We start from the raw sequence: 20,562 nt of genomic DNA, 5'->3' as shown, positions 1-20,562 counted from the left end.
CGACCTATCGATGATTTCCTGGCGACTTCCATTTCCCGAGGACGTTAAACGGGACCAGTAAAGAGAGACAAAAGAGAGAGACGGGGGGGGGGAGAGAACGATAGATGGGGGGGAAGACGCTTCCGATTCCAATATCCTTCTCGACGAGGAATATCCAATTCCTCGACGATGAAAAGCGTGGAGAACTCGGTTCGAACCGACTTCGTACTCCGCATCGGTGTATTTGCATAGGTCGTGCGCACCGATGACACCGTGTCGTCGCGTGGGATCGCGTCGACCGACGTACAGAAGACCAATCGATTTGTTCTGCGAGACGTCGCTCCTTCGACGGTGAGGGGTGTTGCCCTTTACCGTCGATTGTCATTTGTTAACTGGCCGCAGCCGACATTGCAACGAGTTTTGAATTAACTCGTTCAGGACCAACCAACGGGGCAAACGGTATCGACACCGTTGTCATATTGTATCGCGTTTCTATATAATCTCTAACCAGTATTTACAAATGGGACCGCAGCTTTATAGAGTACCGCTCCAAATCACCAATTAAGAGAACTGTCAACGGAAGTCCCCATGATAAACAACAGACAGCAAGGTTATCTTCTTTCTGAGAGTCGATGCTCTGTACCGAGGGTCGTGCAATGACTATTTGCCAATAATTAGCACTGAAACGTCTGGTTTGCTTTGTCATATACGCATAACCGACGTGGATCAAACTGTTTATTTCAACCGGTTCGTCAGTTCTAGAGTAAATTATGGACCGTTGGTGCGACGTTAAATGAAAATAAACAAATCTATGACCAATAACAAATGGAGGACACTCGGGAAACACGTAGAAGCGTTATCGTTAACATTAACTAATTATCCTCAGTATGGGAACAGTAGATTCGGTCGCGCTTCAGCTTGCGTAAGAACGGTGCGGCTGGTGTCGATGCACTTTAAGGAAAGCAGGAGGACGCTGCGAAAATCGGAGCGAGATTCAAAAGGCGACGACTGGGGACTGGGGACGTCGCTGATGGTTCGGTCAGGTAGAATCACATTGCCTAGCGATCGTGTTCGCAGGGCCGATTGACTCCACCGTCAAATGCAGCATCATCTCGGCAAAGTGCGAAGTGAGCCCTTCACGCCATATCGACCCTTCAACCCAGAGCCGCGATTCCGCCCACGTTGAACGCGTACCGGGACCACGTACCGGCCCCCGATCATTACCAGGTGACTCCTTTGGCCTTGTTGCGTCGGTCTTGAGTCCGATTAAATGTGCAGGAGAAGAACGAAAGAGAGAGAGGGAGAGTGACAAGGATAGAAAGAGTGTAGCGTAATCCTGGGACGCAAGCTCACTCAAAACTTTCTCACTGCAGACGTGATTCGGCACGGTCGCGAAGGCGTCGCACGCGCGGCGAATCAAACGCCATATTTTCGATTCGCGGAAGATGATCCAGGGAACCCCCCGGGACGGGAGAGAGAGAGAGAGAGAGATCTGGTCGCGATCTCGTCCCTACGTTAAGGAGCGTCGCGATCCTACAAGAGCGACACAACGTGCACTGGATCCGCTTGCTGCGAGAGCGAACACGAACACTGAGCACGCACACGATCCGCTCCCACGATCGGCACACACAGACGACGATCTCTCGCAACGTTCTCGCGCGCACAGTAAAACCGTGACTTCGGCTCCGTTCGGCCCGGCTGTACACGCTACGCTCGCTTCTCCGACTCGTCTCCAGTAGGGACTAGGGACGAGAACAGACGGACAAACGGACGAGCGAGTGCAGAGAGAGGGAGAGAAACTCACGCTGCCACACGCTCGAGGAGCGCCGGCTCTCTCTCTCTCTCTCTCTCTGTCTTCACGTATACTACACGGGAAGGGGGATGGATGGAGCTGCAGTCAGGGTGTGTGCCTGTACACACAAGCGCGTCAGCTTGTTCACCGACGTGCACGTTGGCATACACACGCGTTATGCCAGCACGAGCGCTCGCCAACACGCACAACGGAGGCTAGGCCTCTGACAAGCCGGCGTATACACGTGCGCTCTCGCAAAATGTGCGTGAGAGAAAAAAAGCCGAATAAAAGGGGGGGAATCCTCTGGTGAGGCAGAGAGGGGAGTCTGTGTACGTAATAGTAAAACGCAACACACAAAGCTGCTCCGAACGTGTGCGCTCGTTCGAATTCTCTCTGTGTGTGTTTGTAACGCGCGTTTCCCTCGGCGGCTCCCCGCTTATCGCGTCTTCTTCGCGCCGAGAACCGAGAGAGACTTTGCCGTGTCGCATTCACCACGTACCGGACCACTCTTCTCGAGGAGCGCACGCCGGAGTGAAAAATCGTGGAAAATCGATCGTAGAACGAAGAGGCGCGCCGGTGGCGACGACCGAAACGGCGTGGCTCTGTCCCCTTCCCGTTCTCCTCTGTTCAGACCCTCCCGCACCGCTCCGTTACTCTGTTCCCCGTCTTTGTCCTCCTTTGTGCACTTCTGTACATATACCCTCGTCTCTCTTTCATCCTCTGTCCTCTTCTTTTACCGTTTATCCACCCACGTTTCTCTCCGTCCCACTCTCTCTCTCTCTCTTTCTCTCCCCGTGTCGTTCTCTTCGTCTTCCTCTCGGTCTCTTCTCTCCTTCTGCTCTCCCTTCTCTATCTAACCAGCAACGGCCTCTCCGTTTACATTACACGGTTGCTGTCTGTTCGATCCTCGTCGGTTACTCGATTCTCCGTCTCTGTTCACTACACTCCCTGCCCTGTGCCAATGTATGGATTTTCAGGCAGTCCGTGGTAGGGAAAATTCGGACGATTATTTGGCGATCGCCGAACGGAACGGAATCCGAGCGAACGCGGGGACGAGGATCGATGATAACGATAACCGACTTCGTTGACTCATGAAAGAACGATGATGAGTCGTTGAAGAACGTTGACCATAAAAATCTGTGAGCCTGCCCTGCCCTGCCCTGCTGGAAAACGGAACGACAACGACAGACGCACAAGTGTCGGAGGCCGTTCACGGACAATGGAGAGAAGAGCAGCTGGAAACCTGCTGGTCGACCGGCCGCCTCAGGGACGTAGGAGTCGATCCTCGTACCACGTGACCCTAACTGTCATCACCGAGGACGTGATTCGTGTACAGATCACTGGTGATCTTTCAGCGGCCGATAAGAATCGACCGGAGATATGAAAGGGTGTCATTAGACCGTCATCGGGCGCTACCGTCGCTTTCGCGGATTTCGGAGCAGATGTCGCTGTCATACAGATTTCCCCTTGCGATTTTTCTCCGTATAGGTGACATAGAAATATAGAGACGGCGAGAGAAAGAGAGAGAGAGAGACGGATTTCACATCCGCGAACTTTCAGCCGATCGAATTTTACGAGACTGCCGGAGGGTGGATGGTCGCTTCCTGAGTCTGTTCCGTGTTCTCACGTCGCGTCGGTCCCGCGAACAATGGACGACACCGAGAAGCAAAACGACGTTGACGCTCGGCAGAATCGTGATAGGGTGTTCGGTAATTACGTATCACTGGATAAATTTTCCATCTCAAGACGCCCGCTTGCGTTGGAGACATGACATTTTTCGGTCTCGTTCATCCGACGAAAGCACACTGTTGCGGGAACGTTGGATGACTTTGCAAGCATCGGGAAATTCTTCTTTGTCTGTCATGTTGACTATCATCGCAAGTCAGAGCATAATTAATTTCCTGTCGTATTTTAACGAGACACACTCGTGTTAAAGATCTGAAAATAAATGTAGCCATAAAGACGTTTGTAGGATAAAGACGTTTTAATCACTGTAACTGTAAAGAAAATGATGCGGCAAGGGGTTAAGGGTAAAAGAATGATTTGATAAGAGTAATCACCGTTTCACTGTATATCAAATTTTAACATTGCTTTTGTATCCATAACTTTCTATTACTAAATAATTGCTTGAAAAGGTTCTGGTGCAAATTCATAGTAGCGTTGCACAGCAACACTCTGACGTTTCGAAACAGACGAGTCGGAACGGTTAATGCGTAAGTCCTTATAGGCATCAGGGACACATGGACGATATGAAAAGGCGAAAAAGAACCGTGACCGGAATAGAAGAGGTTTGCATAAAATATCTGAAGTGTAGCTTTTATTGTGTCCCGCGAATGGAGCACCGTAGTTGACGTCCGACGAATTTAAATGACATCATTGACTGCGCCACTAAAGAAAAGATCGTGTAGCCGTCTCATGGACGTTACGCTACATTCGTTATCTGTATTTGTAATCAGCGTATTTCGACTGATAGAGACGATTAAGTTAAGCGCGCACTGTTGAAGCGTATAATTAAATTAATTCAGACCTTGATGCAGATCGGCCTGTAAATGGTTTCGTCAGAAGAAACCTTCTACTCGGTCCGAGTAAATCTCACCTTTCTCGTGACGAAGATACAAAAATGTGATCCTGATACGATCTTTAGAAATACCACATGCCAAGAGATAATGAAGGATCGACCAAACTCAACGAGACCTTTGACCTCGCAGTTCCTAATTTATCTTTCACCGATACTGGTCCGACTGATATATACTATCTTATAGAGGTATTTTCATCTATGGATATGAATGTCTATGGATGTATGGCCTATGGTCCAGGGATAAGGATGTAATAGATCCATCAACAACAATAGCAACTTCTATCATGAACCAATAACACACTCTTAGTGACGCAATCTAATAATATATAGGAAAAGTGTTGGCTGTGTTCCCAAATTTTGGGAATAGGTTCCGTTTTGACTAAAATGATGATTGTCAGAAGGTTTTTTGGCGACTTGAAAAAAGATTTTTTACCATTTTAATGTCACTCTCTACCTTAGCGACAAAATTTTTCTGTAGGGTTAGGCTGGATTAGGTCTGGACGACACCAGACGGGCAAGAACAAGTGTGGCCACGGGTTCGGGAAGAGAGGAATCAAGCGTAATGCGAACCCGAACATAAGTCGAATAGTAGAGGGGCGATCTATTGATCGTCCCGGGTGAGGACCGTTTTTTAGTCGGTAGTAAAAAAAAAAGGTCTGGGCGACACCAGACACCCAGCCAGTGTTTCTGAGAAGAAACGGCTAACGACTGTGGATAACTCGAAAAGTTTATTTTAAGAGGAAGCGGAAATGACATTAGTCTGAGTTAGGTTTGGCTAGATAACTGAAGTTGTTAATCTGGAAGTCGAATTAGTTTATTAATAAACCGTGGGAAATGTTTTGAAAAAAAGGTCTGGGTTAGGTCTGGCTAGAAATTTGTGCGCGAAACGAATTAATTGAATTAGTTATAGAAACATGAAACCATGTGAGCCGCCTACAATTTTGTCGGTAAGGTAGAGAGTGACATTGAAATGGTGAAAATTTTTTTCCATTTGCCAAAAATCCTTCTGACAATTATCATTTTAGTTAAAAAGGAACCTATTCTTTGGAAGTTTAGCCAAAGTGTTAAAGATACGAGGTATTTTATGTTTTATTGTATTATCCCTAAAGATAAATTGTTTCTATCTTATAATCGATCATCGCTAACTTTGCCAGCGTGACGGGATCTTCCTTATCGAGATTCGTTAAAGTAGATCCCTGATATGGGGGTGATTAGGTCATTATCAACCGGAGATACAGTAAAACTTGATCAGGTCCCTGTTTTATCGATAGCGGAAGCGAAGAGGGACGAGATTTGCGATTCGTCCGCACGCGTTTGAATTCTCTGTCGCTTAACTTACCGCCTTCGTCGGTCATGACGGAAACTGTCGTCTGTGGTCCATGTCCGGCCGGATTGAATACTCGCAGGGATACCAGGTATTGTGTGTAAGTCTCCAAATTGTATATACTGTGATTCTGTAACAATTAGAGAAACGGCGTTTAAGGGCGAATTGGCGGAGCAATACTAATACACAACACTGATGAAGAAGTGGATTGAAACACACTCTTACGTAACTTACGTGAATGTCCGGGTTACGTATGTATATGACTTGTTCTTTTTCATCCTTTTTATCCCGCAGACGATAGCCGATCTCATAGCCCAGGAACTGTCCATGAATGGTGTTCTCGCTGGGCGGTTTCCATGACAGATAAATCGATGTGGATGAGGTATTGTAAGCGCTGGTAATTACGGGCACCCCCTCTGGCTCTGTAAAAAAGCAGAATACACAGTCATATCGGCGCATTTCGAAGTAAACACATTTGCCGAGAGCTTTCGAGATCGTATCGTCGTTTCATAGGATATTGTGCAAACATTGCGAGTTACTATTGAATGTTTATCGTACAAGGTTTTTCATTAATACGTATTTTATTGTTGGTTCGCTGAAGCAAATTTATATCTTTACCTCTCCCCGGTTTCAAATCGGACAATAGGTCATTGATGTTACGCGAATACTTTTTCGTTGATACTGTTACTACTATCGGGTTAACTTTCTCTCTGTGTACTGCTATTCTAATGTTAACCGTGTATAGAGGGTTATTTGGACCCCATACATATTTGGAACAAAATGAAAGCAAAATTTGCCTGTATAAGTATTTCTAGAATTTTATTGATTTTTACAAGATAATGTCCAAGAATCGACTTACTCGTCCTAAAAAATAGTAACACACATATCCATAAAGACCGGGCAGAAATTATAAAAATTTATATAGTCAACTCTCGATGAATCTACAACATGCACAAAAAATAAATCAAACAATTTCTTTCACACATACAACAGGAAAATTTCTGGCTACAACCATAAATTCTCATTCGAAGTCACACCAATTTGTCAATTTTGTACATTTTTCGAGTTTGTAAGGTTCATCGTTAGTACTAGGATATAAGAATTACGAATGTCATTCGTTTTTGTTTTGTTTCTGAGTCTCTATATGTATAAACGTCCGAATATATATTTATTATCTACCACATATTTTCCAACGAAAAAATTGGAATATATTTCTTGACTACGAGATAGAAATATTTTAAAAAGAACCGTATCAGAATTTCTTCAAAAAACATTGCAAAAATTTCTTAATTTTTTACGTCGTTCAAGGAAATCTTGAAATAATCTACTAGAGTGTTATTGAAGAATTCTATTTATATTGGCTACAAACATATTCATATTACTGGAACGCATTTCCAAAAAATTATTAATTTATTAGAAACAAAAAACTGATACGTGTTTAACTGACAAAACTCTAAAAGAAACGCTCATTTATAAATCAAAATATGCATTGAACAGTTCAATTTGTTGGACATAAAGTTTATAATCACGAAGGTCATTCAGCTTCCGACTTTCTTTTTTGTTCTCAACACCCTCTTCTTATGAATTTTATTCCTGATAGCATCTAATTGTAAGATTCACGGATTTGTGCGTTCCTTTGGGAATTTCATTATGCTCCCGTATTATTACACGGTGTTTGACTTTACAAGTCCAGGAAAATTCCGTTCAAAGTGTAACGAGTTTTCCACTGTTCGTTAAAATAATCCGTCGATGATGTTGCACTCTTTCACGTTCGTTTGTTAACTTGTTGAAAGCGTTCCCTTTCATGCAAGGTCGACGATTCCTTTATTATATTTTCTTTAATACCGCTCGGTATTTATAAATCTTTTCCTCATTCAGTCTGAATTTAATTTCGTGGGATAAAGAAACGATGGCAGTAAATCAAGAAAGCGTAAAGATGATTCAGTTTCTGGAATCGAAGCTCTTGGGGATTAACTGCTCTACTTACCGCGTGAGGGAAACTTATATTCTTTTTGGCGAAATTAAACTCTCCAGAACCTCGTTAAATCTCTAAAGGAGTTTTTACTTGGCAAATTCTAATTATAATGGTATTTCCAGTATGTTCAATGTGGTCGGAATGAAAATTTAATTGATGCTTAAGTTTCCATTCGTAACTCTAAATTGTCCCGAATAATTCACAGACTACTTTCAATCGTGGTTTTACGTTTGTTAACCTACTTTGTTAATTCAGTATACATATATACAATATTATACACAATACACAATACATATTACTAGCTTAAAAAATGACATTTTTTAGAAACAACGCCATGATTACGACTCAGGAGAAATTAAGATGTGCGATTAGCGGACTTTAGGAAACGGTAGTATTCACTCGAAATTTTCAGTAAACATTATGTATTATATTTAGATAGATTATGTTACATAGAACCCGTTTCGCGTTCCCTTGGCCCAAGCAACGAAGACTGAGGACGCGTCAGGGTCTCAGTCAGTCCTGAATAACCAACGAGGCCTGAATAACTATGCTTTATCATGCGGCAATATTCGCAGCGAAACTTTGCGAATTCCGCACAGCCAGCCGGCCGAGGAACGAGGGAATTATCTCCGAAATAATTTCGCGTCGTTTAATGCGCGCGCCGCGCCGCGTCATCCGACGTCGCAGCTCACGTGAACTTCCGGTGGCCACTTGGCTAAGGGGTGATCGGCCGGCGAAAATAAACCATTCGAACACGGACGGAACGGTGCCGCGAATGAAAGTCTTTAGGTAATTAATGTTCAGTGTAACCTCAGTGAAACACCGAGCGATCGTCTAGCTGGGTAACTGCAAGTTGAGGGCTAGCCGGGCAATTAGTATTCAAAAAGTTCACAGAATCGCGAAAACAAAATTCGGTGTTTCGATTGTCTTCCAAGCCGATGCGGTATCTCCTTCAAAATAGTCCCCATCTGAATATACAGAGCTGGTCGGTACAACTGGATGATTTTACATGCAAAGATAAGTCGAAAGAATGGAGTAACATTTTTTCATTTGACACTTCATTTTCGAGAAAATCGTTTTTGAAGATGCAGCGAATACTATTGAATAGGAGTCTGCTGACGTGATGAACGGTGATGAACCTGATGAGTCTGATCATAACCGAACAATTCTACTTCCTGAATTTACTCAAGCCGACGGATGTTTAAACCGATGATTAAAAACGTTGTGGAAATAACAGTTTTAACATATCGGTTCCCCTAATACGTTTATAATTCTTATAACTGTTTTGAGAACCGAAACCGATATTATAATCGCTTCGATCCCCTGCTTTAAACTCGATTTTTTCGAAAACGTGGCACCAAAGAAAAACATGTTGTTCCTTTTTTCAATTTATTTTTTCATGTCGAATCCCCTGCTCGGTCATACCACCCTTCCAGCCACATCTCGTATACACGTGCTCCAACAGTGTTTCTATCAGAGGTGGGCAATATTTGGCGAGATAAATATTTCAGAATAATTCCTGTATGAGACTTGTAGTGATAAAGAACGAAATAATTTATTTTATTAATCTGACAGACAATAATAAAATTTTAGATTTCGCCGACTTGCTTTCGTCAAAATTGCATAAAATGCTGTCTAGTGATCACACTCATTGCAGTGATCGGCCTCGATTTTAAGGGCGAAAATCCCGAAGTGCACGTCGTCGACATTAATTCGCTGTAAAGAGCCGCTCGGGCCTAATCGTGCCACGAAAATGAATTGCGAGCAGGAACCTGTCCGGTTTCGTCGGACAGTTAGACGCGCGCTGCGTCGTTCGATCGACCGTTCGTCGTTTCAATAGAGTTTGATAGAAAAAGTTGCATCACATTGTAATTTCGAGTTGGTAACAGTAATTAATGAGGTCGACGCATCGTTCCAGCATCAAAACCGCGCTGTATCGCGGAGGCGTTGCTCGGCGAAGCAACTGTTGAATTGGATCCTGGGACTAGGTGACTCGCGTCGGAGCACGTGAACTTTACGATTATTTTCCGCCACTTAATTTGGCCGGTGAACAAACTTTCTAAAGCGCGAACGGCTTACTTTACTGTTTAACACGCGAGCTCGCCAGAAGAGTCCGAGTAATTTTTCCGGTTACAGAAGCCGCTGCCCGGCTTTATCCCGATGTCCCTCTGCTGCGCTATTATTCATAAGCCTCCGGACAATGTTCCGTTTCAGCGTCTCGTGCGGATATTAATTACAAGCCCGTTAACTTCTGTTCGCGGTTGTTAATTTTTACCGGGGCCCTTTGTTATCTTCGTACCGCAATTAACACCTCGTGGCCGGCCATAAATAATTCACGTGCATTAAACGTCTGATTCTGTTCCGCGAATCTTATTCCCTGCGCCTTTGCAGCAACGCTGAAAATTGTTTAAAAAATTCACCTATGCAAGAACAGGAGAAGATAACAATAATCCACTTGCGTAGGTACACTGGGTGATTCACGCTACTCTAATAACCATCTGCATGTTGCAGTTGCTTTTTTAACCCTGAGCAGTCGAGGCGCCACTAAAAATTGCTATACCATTATTCGAAATATTGATTACATTATTAAATATGTAGGTATCTAACCAATTACTTAACATTTAAATATTGTATGAGGTGTTATGTCAATTGCATATCCATAAAATTAAAAAAATCGTATACAATGGAATTATTGTAGGTCGGAAGAAATGTTTAATTTTCGAATTAAAATAGCTCTGACTGCAAAGAGTTAAAAATAGAAACCTTTAAAAAAAGTGTTAGGGTCAGATGGTCGAAAAATGAGATCGCGAGATGTTTTGAAAAAATATATTTATTAACGGAAATGCTCAAACGCCTTTCTATTACCTTTTAATCAATTAGTTGAGATTCTTTATGCAACATAGAAATTGTCAGCATCAATGTGCAGAAATTGTTTGCAGCCAAATACGATGTTGTGTATTGTAAATATGATCGAAAATATTTATGTTCACTGCGTTTAATATTTCTTATATTCTTTCCTTCAAAGATAAAGATCCCGGCTGTGACGCCGCAGTCTTTTATTTTCTTAGCGGTATGAATATTCAGTGCACAGAGGCTCAAAAGATTAAGGGTAACCTATCTTAAATGAAGTTGTGTTAACGGCCATGGACATTACACACGAGAGCACAGTTGTTAAGATTAAGAGCGTTAGGCACCGTAATTAATAGCAGCAGAAATTTTCTAATTCTGACACGAGGGTTGTGGTTACGTGCATCTGAAATGTTACAACGTGTTTAATCACTGTACGGTGTTATTGAAACCTTGCAATAGAGAAAATAAATTGTTCAGTGTTTTTAAATAACGACAATGTCGAATCATTCAAAATCGCCCGGCGCGCCAACTGTCTATTGGCCGACTGTGGCAACTCGCGTCTAGGTCGCGGTCTGATTGGTCCGCGTTTTTCGTTAAGAACTCTTAAACAAAGCCGCGGATAACATTTTTGCAAAGGAAAATGTCACTTCCTTCATCCCCTTTCGGGATTTTCACGAATTTTGGGACACCCTGTATAGAGAATAGAGATAGAGATAGACTACAGATAAAGATTACATTGTGAGGACGCACGGGCCTTTGAACTTTGAACTGTGTCGACGAATGCGACTCTCCGCATCGCATTAGTAGTGGTTCACATCGATATACATACCCGAGCCGAGATCAGATTACTACAGTGGAGGGGATATTTTTAAGTTCATCGTGTACGGCTTTTTTGCGTTTATAGAGGAATTACTGTACAATGGAATTATTCTAGGTCGCGTTACGAGCCCGAGCCGCGAGCAGGCTGGCGAGTGGCCGGCGAAGCGTTGTTACCCTAGGAATATGGTCTCAATTTGTTACTTGAGGTACGCAGACGAACCCAATGCGAAATTGGGTAACCGCTAGGATTATAGACAGCGAGGAGCCGCTAGGATTATAGACCCGAATTCGAATTTCCGGGTACCCGCCTACCCCCAATATTTTGTTAGCCGCTCAATTTGTTTTTAGTTTTGGTTGGCATCATCATTCACTACGCCATGGCAGTCAATTAACGAAACAACCGGTATTATTAACACGCGGTTGAAGACATTGTGGTAGGTCAGGCATTACGAGCGTACGCGGTCGGCGATAAGTCTTTCGCGCGATCCCGGCCAGCTACTCCGCTGGGCAATTTAGCGGGGTAATAAATGCGAGCCGTGCTTTTTTACCGACGCTAAATCTGCGTTAAGTTATTACGATCCTGCTGAGCCCGCGTTTATGGTGGCCGCTGGTCCACTTTTACACCTACGCGATGAAATTACGAAACACCGATTACTTCCGGAAGCGCGACGGTAATTCAATCGAGCCGCTCGATCCTTTTATATACCATCATTCTCACTCGGTCAACTTAAGCTTTCATATGAGTGAAAGGGACGCAAAGTAATTTAATGCCCCCGGAATCGTAAAAATTATATCAATGCAGTAAAAACATCACTGTGTAACGAATTCCGCTCTCTTTCTCTCCCTCTTCTTTGTCACTTCTCTCCCTGCCTAACTACATGAAAGAAAAATAGAATATACGTTAATTAATCCTATTAGTTTTGGAAACAATGATGGTGGTTCGGAATCCTATCGATTATTGGTAAGACTGCAATAAGAAACAGAGGTTGAATCAACCTTTAGTAGTTAATCTTTTCCTAATTTGCAGTTCAGATTTTCTAAATAGTGCCCTATATAAAACTATTCTTTCAACTTCTATCAAGTTACGCTTGATCTTATACTTTCAACTGGCAGTGTATGTTACGGTAAATGTGATAAATTGGTGATTATGTACCGGGTATTTCACCTAACTTGAACACCTTAAATATCTTTGTTGTTTTTAATGATACGTTCATTAAAAAAAATGAAGGTGACCTTGAGATCTCTAAAAAAATTACGTAAAAACAAAAAATTTTTGGTATCGTATGAGCCCCGTTTTACCATTCTACTTTGTCCTTCAGACATTTGACGTATCTTTAAAAACAACAAAGATATTCAAGGTGGTCAAGTTAGGTGAAATACCCGGTATAATAACCGGCAAACTTAGAGGTAATTATGTATATATCCGCTTATTATGCATAATCACCGGATTAATCACATTTACCGTAACATACATATATAACACATGGAAAAGCAAAATCAATTCCAATAGAAAAAGAAACACTGTACTCAACATTAATTTGTGTCTAAATCGCAGTATTCATCTCAAAACGGATTAACCCGATACGCGTTTATTTACACCGCATAAAAGAACCAGAAAGGCTAAATCAGTTCTCCATCTCTATGAAGTTAAACGTAGTAGTTCCTCTTTTCCTAATCTGCAATTCAGATATAAATAGCGCTCTATAAAGCTACTCTTTCAATCTTTACCAAGTGATTGCGAATCCCCTGGCTATCAAGGCCAGATCCTGCCGCCGCTGTATCCCAAGACAGCGGGGCCTAGAGGGACGAAGGCACCGGCAGAAATTTCCTTCATCCCTTATCATCTCCAAAGGAAAATAAAAACTCGAGATCGGAGACGTTCCACGAGATCCCAACGGTGCCGGGCGTCGCGTCGTCGTTCTACTTCTTGGTAACTTAGCGTGATTACTGGATCGTGGTGGCAGCGATGTAGTCGAAATTAGCGCTGCGACGAGTCATGGAATCCTCCAATTTTCGCGGCAAAGCCTGGACCGGCGAACTTAGGCGAACACCGCGGTCATGCCACCCCTCGTTTTCATCCTCTTGGTGCTCGCGTGAACGTCGACACGGCTGTCCCGATGGCTAATTGGTGGCTCTGTTACGCCATATATTTGCGAGAGGACATGCGAGCGATCTCCGAAAACGGGAATGAGAGTCGGTCTGCGTATTGCTCCAGGCCGAAGTGGTACACACCGGAACAAAAATATACACTCCCGTATCAAATGATAGCACACAAGCTAAAGCTAAAATTGTCGAACAATATGTGAAGGTGAAAACACATGACCGGTAAACGAATATAAATACAGTGTGATGATTATACATGTAAAAATAAATCGGAACAAAGCAATAACATTTCTTCGTTTGAAGCCCCGTTTTCGAGAAAAAACAAGTTCAAAGATCCGGCGGGTTCACGTGCTGCAGTATATGGAGGAAGTAGAATTGGTTATAACCTTTTTGTTAGAAATGGACATAACAGCTACCTCAAATTATATATATACGAATAAAAAGCAGTATGATGATATTCAACAATTAAAACAAGCTGTTATGATAGAATGGAACCATTTATCGCAGAATACAATTCAAACATCTTATAAATCCTTACCAAATCGGATGCTTGAAGTATTAAGGACAACGTTTTGTAAGCCACCCTCAAGTCCTGTACGCTAGACCAGGACTTATCACCTATCCCCCTTCATATTTACTCGACCACCTCGCACAATATCCGTGAATTAGTGTAGCGATTTCGAATCTGGCGACAATGTAACTGCACTGCGATTGGGCTCGATGGTTGACGCATTATCTAACGTAATCCTGCAGCAGATCGCAGTCAATTCCGTTTATTCGGTGAATTAGGTCTAGGCTGGGTTTGCAGCTGAGGTTTATTTACGCTAGACACCCATGGAACACGTTTAACACGTTGAGCGTCGATCAACCCCAAATAGTCATACGAAATTTGAATAATTGAGTGCGAGTTGAGAATACAGTTTTTCAGATTTTTTCTCGCAACAAGAAAATCTCTATCCTCTCTCCTTCGTTTGAAGATGTCCGCTCAACACCGCTTACATTAGTGTCAGAACAAGAGAGTATGTCTAATCATCGAAGATCATTTTTGTCGCCATCAAAGTCACTCTTATACCATCATACAGAACACATCTTCAAGTTCCTTTGAACATCAAATGTTACAAGTATTATGCTCTAAGGGTACAGTGGTGTGTAAATAGTTCGTTAACGTTTGGCAAGTCTTTTTTCTCGGCGGTAGCGCCAACAAGTGTCAAAAAATATGAGCCGAAACGTTTAATATTTGATAAAAAAACATCACGGATCTCCGTGATCTGATTAAACGAATCCGTGTCCGAATATTACGCGTCAAGTTAACGGGTGAAGAAAGTTTCGTCTCGTTAACGAGTTGCTAAAGGCAACGTAACGTTTACCGACCTGCAGTATTAATTATTCTCTTAAGATGTATCTATTTGCGAGGAGAGATTGAAGCTTGCTAACCCCGGCGATGATCAAAGGAAACTTTAAAGAAGCTCACGAGAGATTTAATAAAAAAATATTGAAGACCAATACGGACACGCTGGTTAAGTACACCAGTGAAAAATTAGGTCAACAAATTAATCTCGATGGTGTATATGTGAACGTCTTAGGTTAATCTGTTCTTTGTATTCGCCGCTCGGCGTTCACTGAAAGTTACGCGACTCCTACTGGCAACATTAAACATACACGTGTCCATTAATTGCTTGTTGATTACTCTGACAGCTGCCATTATCAGGTTATCACGGCAAGATTATCTTCGTCGGACAAGGGATCTTTGCGTTGCCTTTGAATTCCAGGCACAGTGTACCAAATCTATTTGCCGCGATTGAAGACGCTCCCCGTGTGTCAACGTGACGTATAATCTCTCGCCATCCCTTATATTATAGTAACTAATTTCTTGAAATTAATTCGATTCCAGTCTGAATGCCACAGCCGGTAACCAATTTGCAATGTTAGGACTAGGGGATGGAATCTGTCAACGACCTGCATGCTTCGAATAGATGATGATTCGGCGAAAAGTAGCTGCTTCAGCTTCGATCTGGTAAATTATCATACTCGTCTCTAGACTGTGGATGTTATGCATTTATGGCAAACATGTATCAGTGAAGAATATTATTGCAATACCTTCTTTTGAATTTACTGAGAGTGCGGAAAAAAGAAATACATTTTTATCCAACTTCATAGAAAAATGTTGAACTTTAAATATACCTAACTTTTGAACCAGTAGATCCCTAAAATTAAAACTTGGATTTTCGTAATTTTCTAACAAAAATCTACAGGATTATATAAAAAAAGTAAAAAATTTCTGGTTTCTTCAGGTGAAGTTTAACTCCAATTATTTCTTAGGAGGGGAAGACGATTGATATTTACTGTATATTTATTAATTATACAGGGTGTTCGGTAACTGGTGGTACAAGCGAAAAGGGGGTGATTCTACATGAAAAAATAAGTCGAAAATATACAACAAAATTTTTCATGTGAGGCTTTGTTTTCGAGAAAATCGACTTCGGATTTTCGCCGGGTACGTGCTTTAGTATATGCAGAAAGTAGAATTGGTTGATCATGGTCATATGCGTCAGACGATTTCTATGCAATAGCACGTGTTTTCGCTGAATTTTCAAACTCGATTCTCTCGAAAACGAGTTGCCAAACGAAAAAATGTTGTTCCTTTTTTTGCACTTATTTTTTCATGTAGTATCACCCTGTATATTTATATATATATATATATATATTTATATACACAATTATTACATATTAATACTTGAATATTGAAATGAAAGGTGCAACTTTTATTCCTAACAGATTTTGTTGTGTGAAATCTTCGTCACGAGACATTATATTTCAAAGGGTTAAATGAAGTGTGGGATGTAAATTATTGAAAATATGAAACATGTATTTGTCAACACAAAAGAATTCTTGTACCGTTTCAAACGGTGCGATTATTGTACCAATTGTTGATTAACGAAGTGGTCACTGCAAAAATTGACAAGGTACAATTCCAGCATCAAATATTACTACAGTCGTTTACTGCTTTACACATTCATCGTGATCGACATCGCATCATAAATTCCACGGCGTTGCTGCGAGCACAGTATCGTAAATATTTTTTTTTTGTTTCGGCGACCCATTTTTGGAAAAATTCATTCGTGCCCGTCAGTAGGAACGCGCGCTGTCACAGTTGACGTATTACTTGTCGCTCGCTATCGGGCAAAGGTTTCTCGTCTCGTTTCAAGTGAGAGTTTACTCGTGACTCAGACAGACTTCATCGATCTTCGCGATAGGATGTCATGTCAATCCCGCGGGATTCGATTAGACTACAGAAAAGACGCGATCGATAATTTTTGAATTATTCGAGTGTAACAATACCTTGATAACAATCATAACTAAAAAACAAAATTTAGTAGCGAAGCACATCCTTTAAAATTGTTGTTTTTCGAATTCTATTTTTTGAATGTTATTTGTAAAAATCTATCACAACAAACAAACAATTATTTAGCTAGTGAATAATATAAATGAATTGTGTGTTCAATTTAGGGGTCAAGTCTTTTCGAATGCCACAAATATCAAATTGTCAAAACTACATTCAAGATATCGAATGTAGACTCTCCAGCAGCATTTATACCAATTTTGTTAGAATTTCTTCACTGTTTTAAATCTCACCTATTAATTTTTATCATAAATGTATAAAATCCGCAGTCTATCAGTATAGACAAAAGAAGCAGCGCACCGTCTCAATTTCTGCTCGATAAGATTAATAACATTGAATTTCTGTGACCGCGATTCTAAGTTTATTACTCGGAACCCGTGGCGAAGGAGTTCCGTCTTTTTTAAACGCAACATTTTGTCTGATCGAGGGAATTTCGAGAACGTCAATGTTTTGCTGGATTGCACGGTGTTGTTGTTATCGACGGTTTTCATAAATACGATGTTTAAACGGCGCATCCGGTCTCCCGTGTATCGGGAAAACAGAATAGGGAAAGGCGGATGGGAAAAAAGCGAGTCTTCGGGAAGCAATATCCGCGAAACGATTATAATCGAGCTCGGCTTAACGACTCGCGGTCGCAACCGTTTGCTTTTCTCTTTTCTCCTTTCATCCGGGTCTCTTGCTCTCGCTTGTTCACGAGCCCGTTGATTGCACAGCTGACGATCGCCGGTATTTAAATTAGTTATTGACACTAGCTCTGGTCCCCGATCCCACGCGCAATCATTTCCAAATGCGGGCCAGTCTTGATAACTAGATAATTGCTCCTATCTCACGTAATACCATAATCAACCCGCTACAGACCTTAGTTTATGCATTTAATAGCACCGATTTCGCGTTGCTCGATTCGCGAATGATCCCTGTGCTATTGGATCTTGTTCGAATCCCGCAACCCCGTCAAATACTACAGAGATTTCTGATCGTGTCTATTTGTGCCCGCATTTGGCTGCGTGTCAAATGTCCGCTCGATTTTTATCCTCCAGTTTTGTGGTACGCTTCTAATTAATTTGGCTTGCTCCCATCACACCCTCGCTCCGTTATCGGAAGTACTTTGTTCGAGAATAACATTGTAAATCGTTTAAAGCAAATATCTATTAAAAGCCAACATCGCAAACTTTGTTAAAGGTGTTTTGTAGATTCATGTAAACTGCACATATACATATGTACATTAAGGGAACTCTTATTTTCGATTTTTGAATTTCTTTTACGGCACCATCAGGATTATTCTAATTAATTAATAAAAATCTCTGTAAAGTTTGAGCACCCTGGGATAACGGGAAATTGCTCATATATATTTAACTGTTCATTGTAGAGGATTTTTCGAAACGCAGTTGTCTTTATAAGATCTTGACCTTGTATAGAGTGGAACTAAAAAATTTATATGACTTTTAATAAAAAATATACATATATGCAATTTATTGCAAAGTAATATGCAATTAATAAAAGAAATAAAATATAAAAAGAAAAATAAGTTTCACAAGTTATAAAGAAATATACATTTTTCGCTAATGTTTATTTGATAAACGATAATAAGATCACACCTCAGTTTTCAAATTTGAGAAAAAGTTTTTGGATTTTGGTCCGACACCTTTGGTCCAGACCTATAGGTATTGTCTTACATATCTTTCGACGCGTCAAATACTTTAGAAGATATTCGAGAAGAACGATTTTATAGGCATTAAATTAAGTATTGTAATGTGTAAGAAATTTGGGATACGCTTTCCCGTTATTCGATAGAGCTCAAAAACTTTGCACAAATTTTTTAAAATTATTTGGAACAACTCTGGGGGCTGCTCTGAAAGAAATTTTGACAAAAAGTTTTGACAAGAATTTCTTCATACTACGCTTTGTTTTCGAGAAAATCGAGATTGAAAATTCTCGAACGCCTGACGCGTTTATGATAACCTAGTCGTCCTATTTCTTACAAATGCTAAGCACACGAACTTGACGGATTTTCAAAGCTGATTTTGCCGAAAGCAACGCTTCATATGATCAAATTTTAGTTTATATTTTCGACTTATCTTTTTAATATAGAATCACCACCTTTTCGGGTAGTCTCCAGTAGTTTTCGATCACTCTGTATAATATGCCAAAGGTTTTAAAACTGTTCTGTTTTAACAGTGTGATAACAATATTCCATGTTCAAGTTCTGCTGTAACAAAATATCAACGAATTTCATTTCAGCGATATTTGCCAAATATTTATTGTATAAAAACGTTTTATCAATCGATACGCGAGTTTAAAATACTAAAGTCTCCGCTTTCAGTGGCCTGTGTTTCTATAATAAATGTAATCTAACTGCTTCACGAATGAAACATAATATAACGTTCCATGATTATATTTTTACAGTTTCGTCATTATCATGCGTATTGCGCTGATTAATTGAGCTGTATGATATCAATCACTAATTCCAAAGCTCGCGGGTAACGCGATATTTACGCGGCTTGGCTGCGTCACGAATTCGAGGGAGTATTACTAGAGTTTTCTTGGATTTGGAATTTGTTCGGCGCGATTGATCTACTAGAAAATAGTGATAGTAGTTCGGACAGTACATGTTAGTTGGACAAACTCCGACAATGCAAGTTTTATTTGCATTTCATTTTGTTTCATAGGAAAAAGAACAATTTTACAAAATTTGCAATTCATTAATTCTAGAAGTTCTGACTTTTTATTCTGTGAAAAAATAAATTATGTAAGATGTTAAATCCTTCGGCATTTTCTGCGAAACGCGGCGCACAGTGAGCGAAATCCGGATGAAATAGACAAAATTCGATAACTCAGTGAATTCTGCACTAAGTTTTTAGAAAATTGGTATCTCTAGGTTGTTTTGGAAGTAGATTTCAAATTAATAAAAATGATCAAATTCAAAATGGACGATTCAATATGGCGGACCGAAAAATCAAAACTGAATGGATTTTTTTGAAAATTGATATATACGAGTTATTGGAGATGCTGATTTTGAATTTGTATTCGAAATTATGGAATTCAAAATCGCTGATGCAACCTGGCGGAATCCGGAAAATGTGTACAAAAATCGATAATTCATTGAATACTGAATGAAATTATTTGAATATTGCTAGTCCAATGTGTGTTTTTGGGGTCGCTTATTTCGAATATCAAATTAAAATTGTAAAATTAACAATGGTGAATCTAGTATGGAAGACATTTCATATATATATGTTAAACATTATCTTCAGATTAAATAGTGACTGAATTTGTTTTAATTGCTATTTTAATTATATTTGCAAATGTATGCAATTATAAGCCTTTTCACCGCTACAAGGTACCAGATTATTTTTAAATATATTTATTTGTTAATAACAACTTGTTATTAACATTAAAATGTTATTAACACATGGAATAAACTTAATTCAAGCTATTTTTTTACAACAGATTCACATAAATAGCCTTTCTTGATTCTGGGTATTTGCACTTAACTGTCTGCATGAAAATACATATAGTATTCTTTTATATACTTTTCTATACTTTTCAATAGGCAAAAACAGGCAAACGGGGTTTGTTTCACAACTTTAAGGATACTTTAAGAAAAAGATTTATCCTAGTTTTGTTCAGGCATAATGAATGAGGCAAACTTATAAAATTGCGCATCGGAAATTTACTTTTTTTAGTTAAAATCGAGTTAATACGCTGGTCACTTCATAAGCTTGAAAATAATTATTAAACATAT

General features: G+C 40.6%; 1 protein-coding gene across 6 annotated transcripts in view; it reads right to left on the bottom strand.

Moving 5' to 3' along the window:
* The window catches only part of LOC143206983 (putative receptor-type tyrosine-protein phosphatase mosPTP-1), a 641,890-nt gene that overhangs the window by 41,255 nt on the left and 580,073 nt on the right, over positions 1-20,562 (bottom strand). For all 6 annotated transcript variants that reach the window (XR_013008585.1, XR_013008586.1, XR_013008587.1 and 3 more), the window contains 2 exons: positions 5,908-6,095; positions 5,689-5,803 (listed from right to left, as the gene is read on the bottom strand). Coding sequence is in view for 1 of the 6 variants with exons in the window: in XM_076419923.1 (XP_076276038.1) it covers positions 5,689-5,803; positions 5,908-6,095 (303 nt within the window). In the remaining 5 variants the exon portion in view is untranslated. The remainder of the gene's footprint in view (positions 1-5,688; positions 5,804-5,907; positions 6,096-20,562) is intronic.

Source organism: Lasioglossum baleicum, chromosome 3, assembly GCF_051020765.1.
Source record: "Lasioglossum baleicum chromosome 3, iyLasBale1, whole genome shotgun sequence".
NCBI lineage: Eukaryota > Metazoa > Arthropoda > Insecta > Hymenoptera > Halictidae > Lasioglossum > Lasioglossum baleicum.
This window is presented reverse-complemented; position numbering and strand designations above follow the sequence as displayed.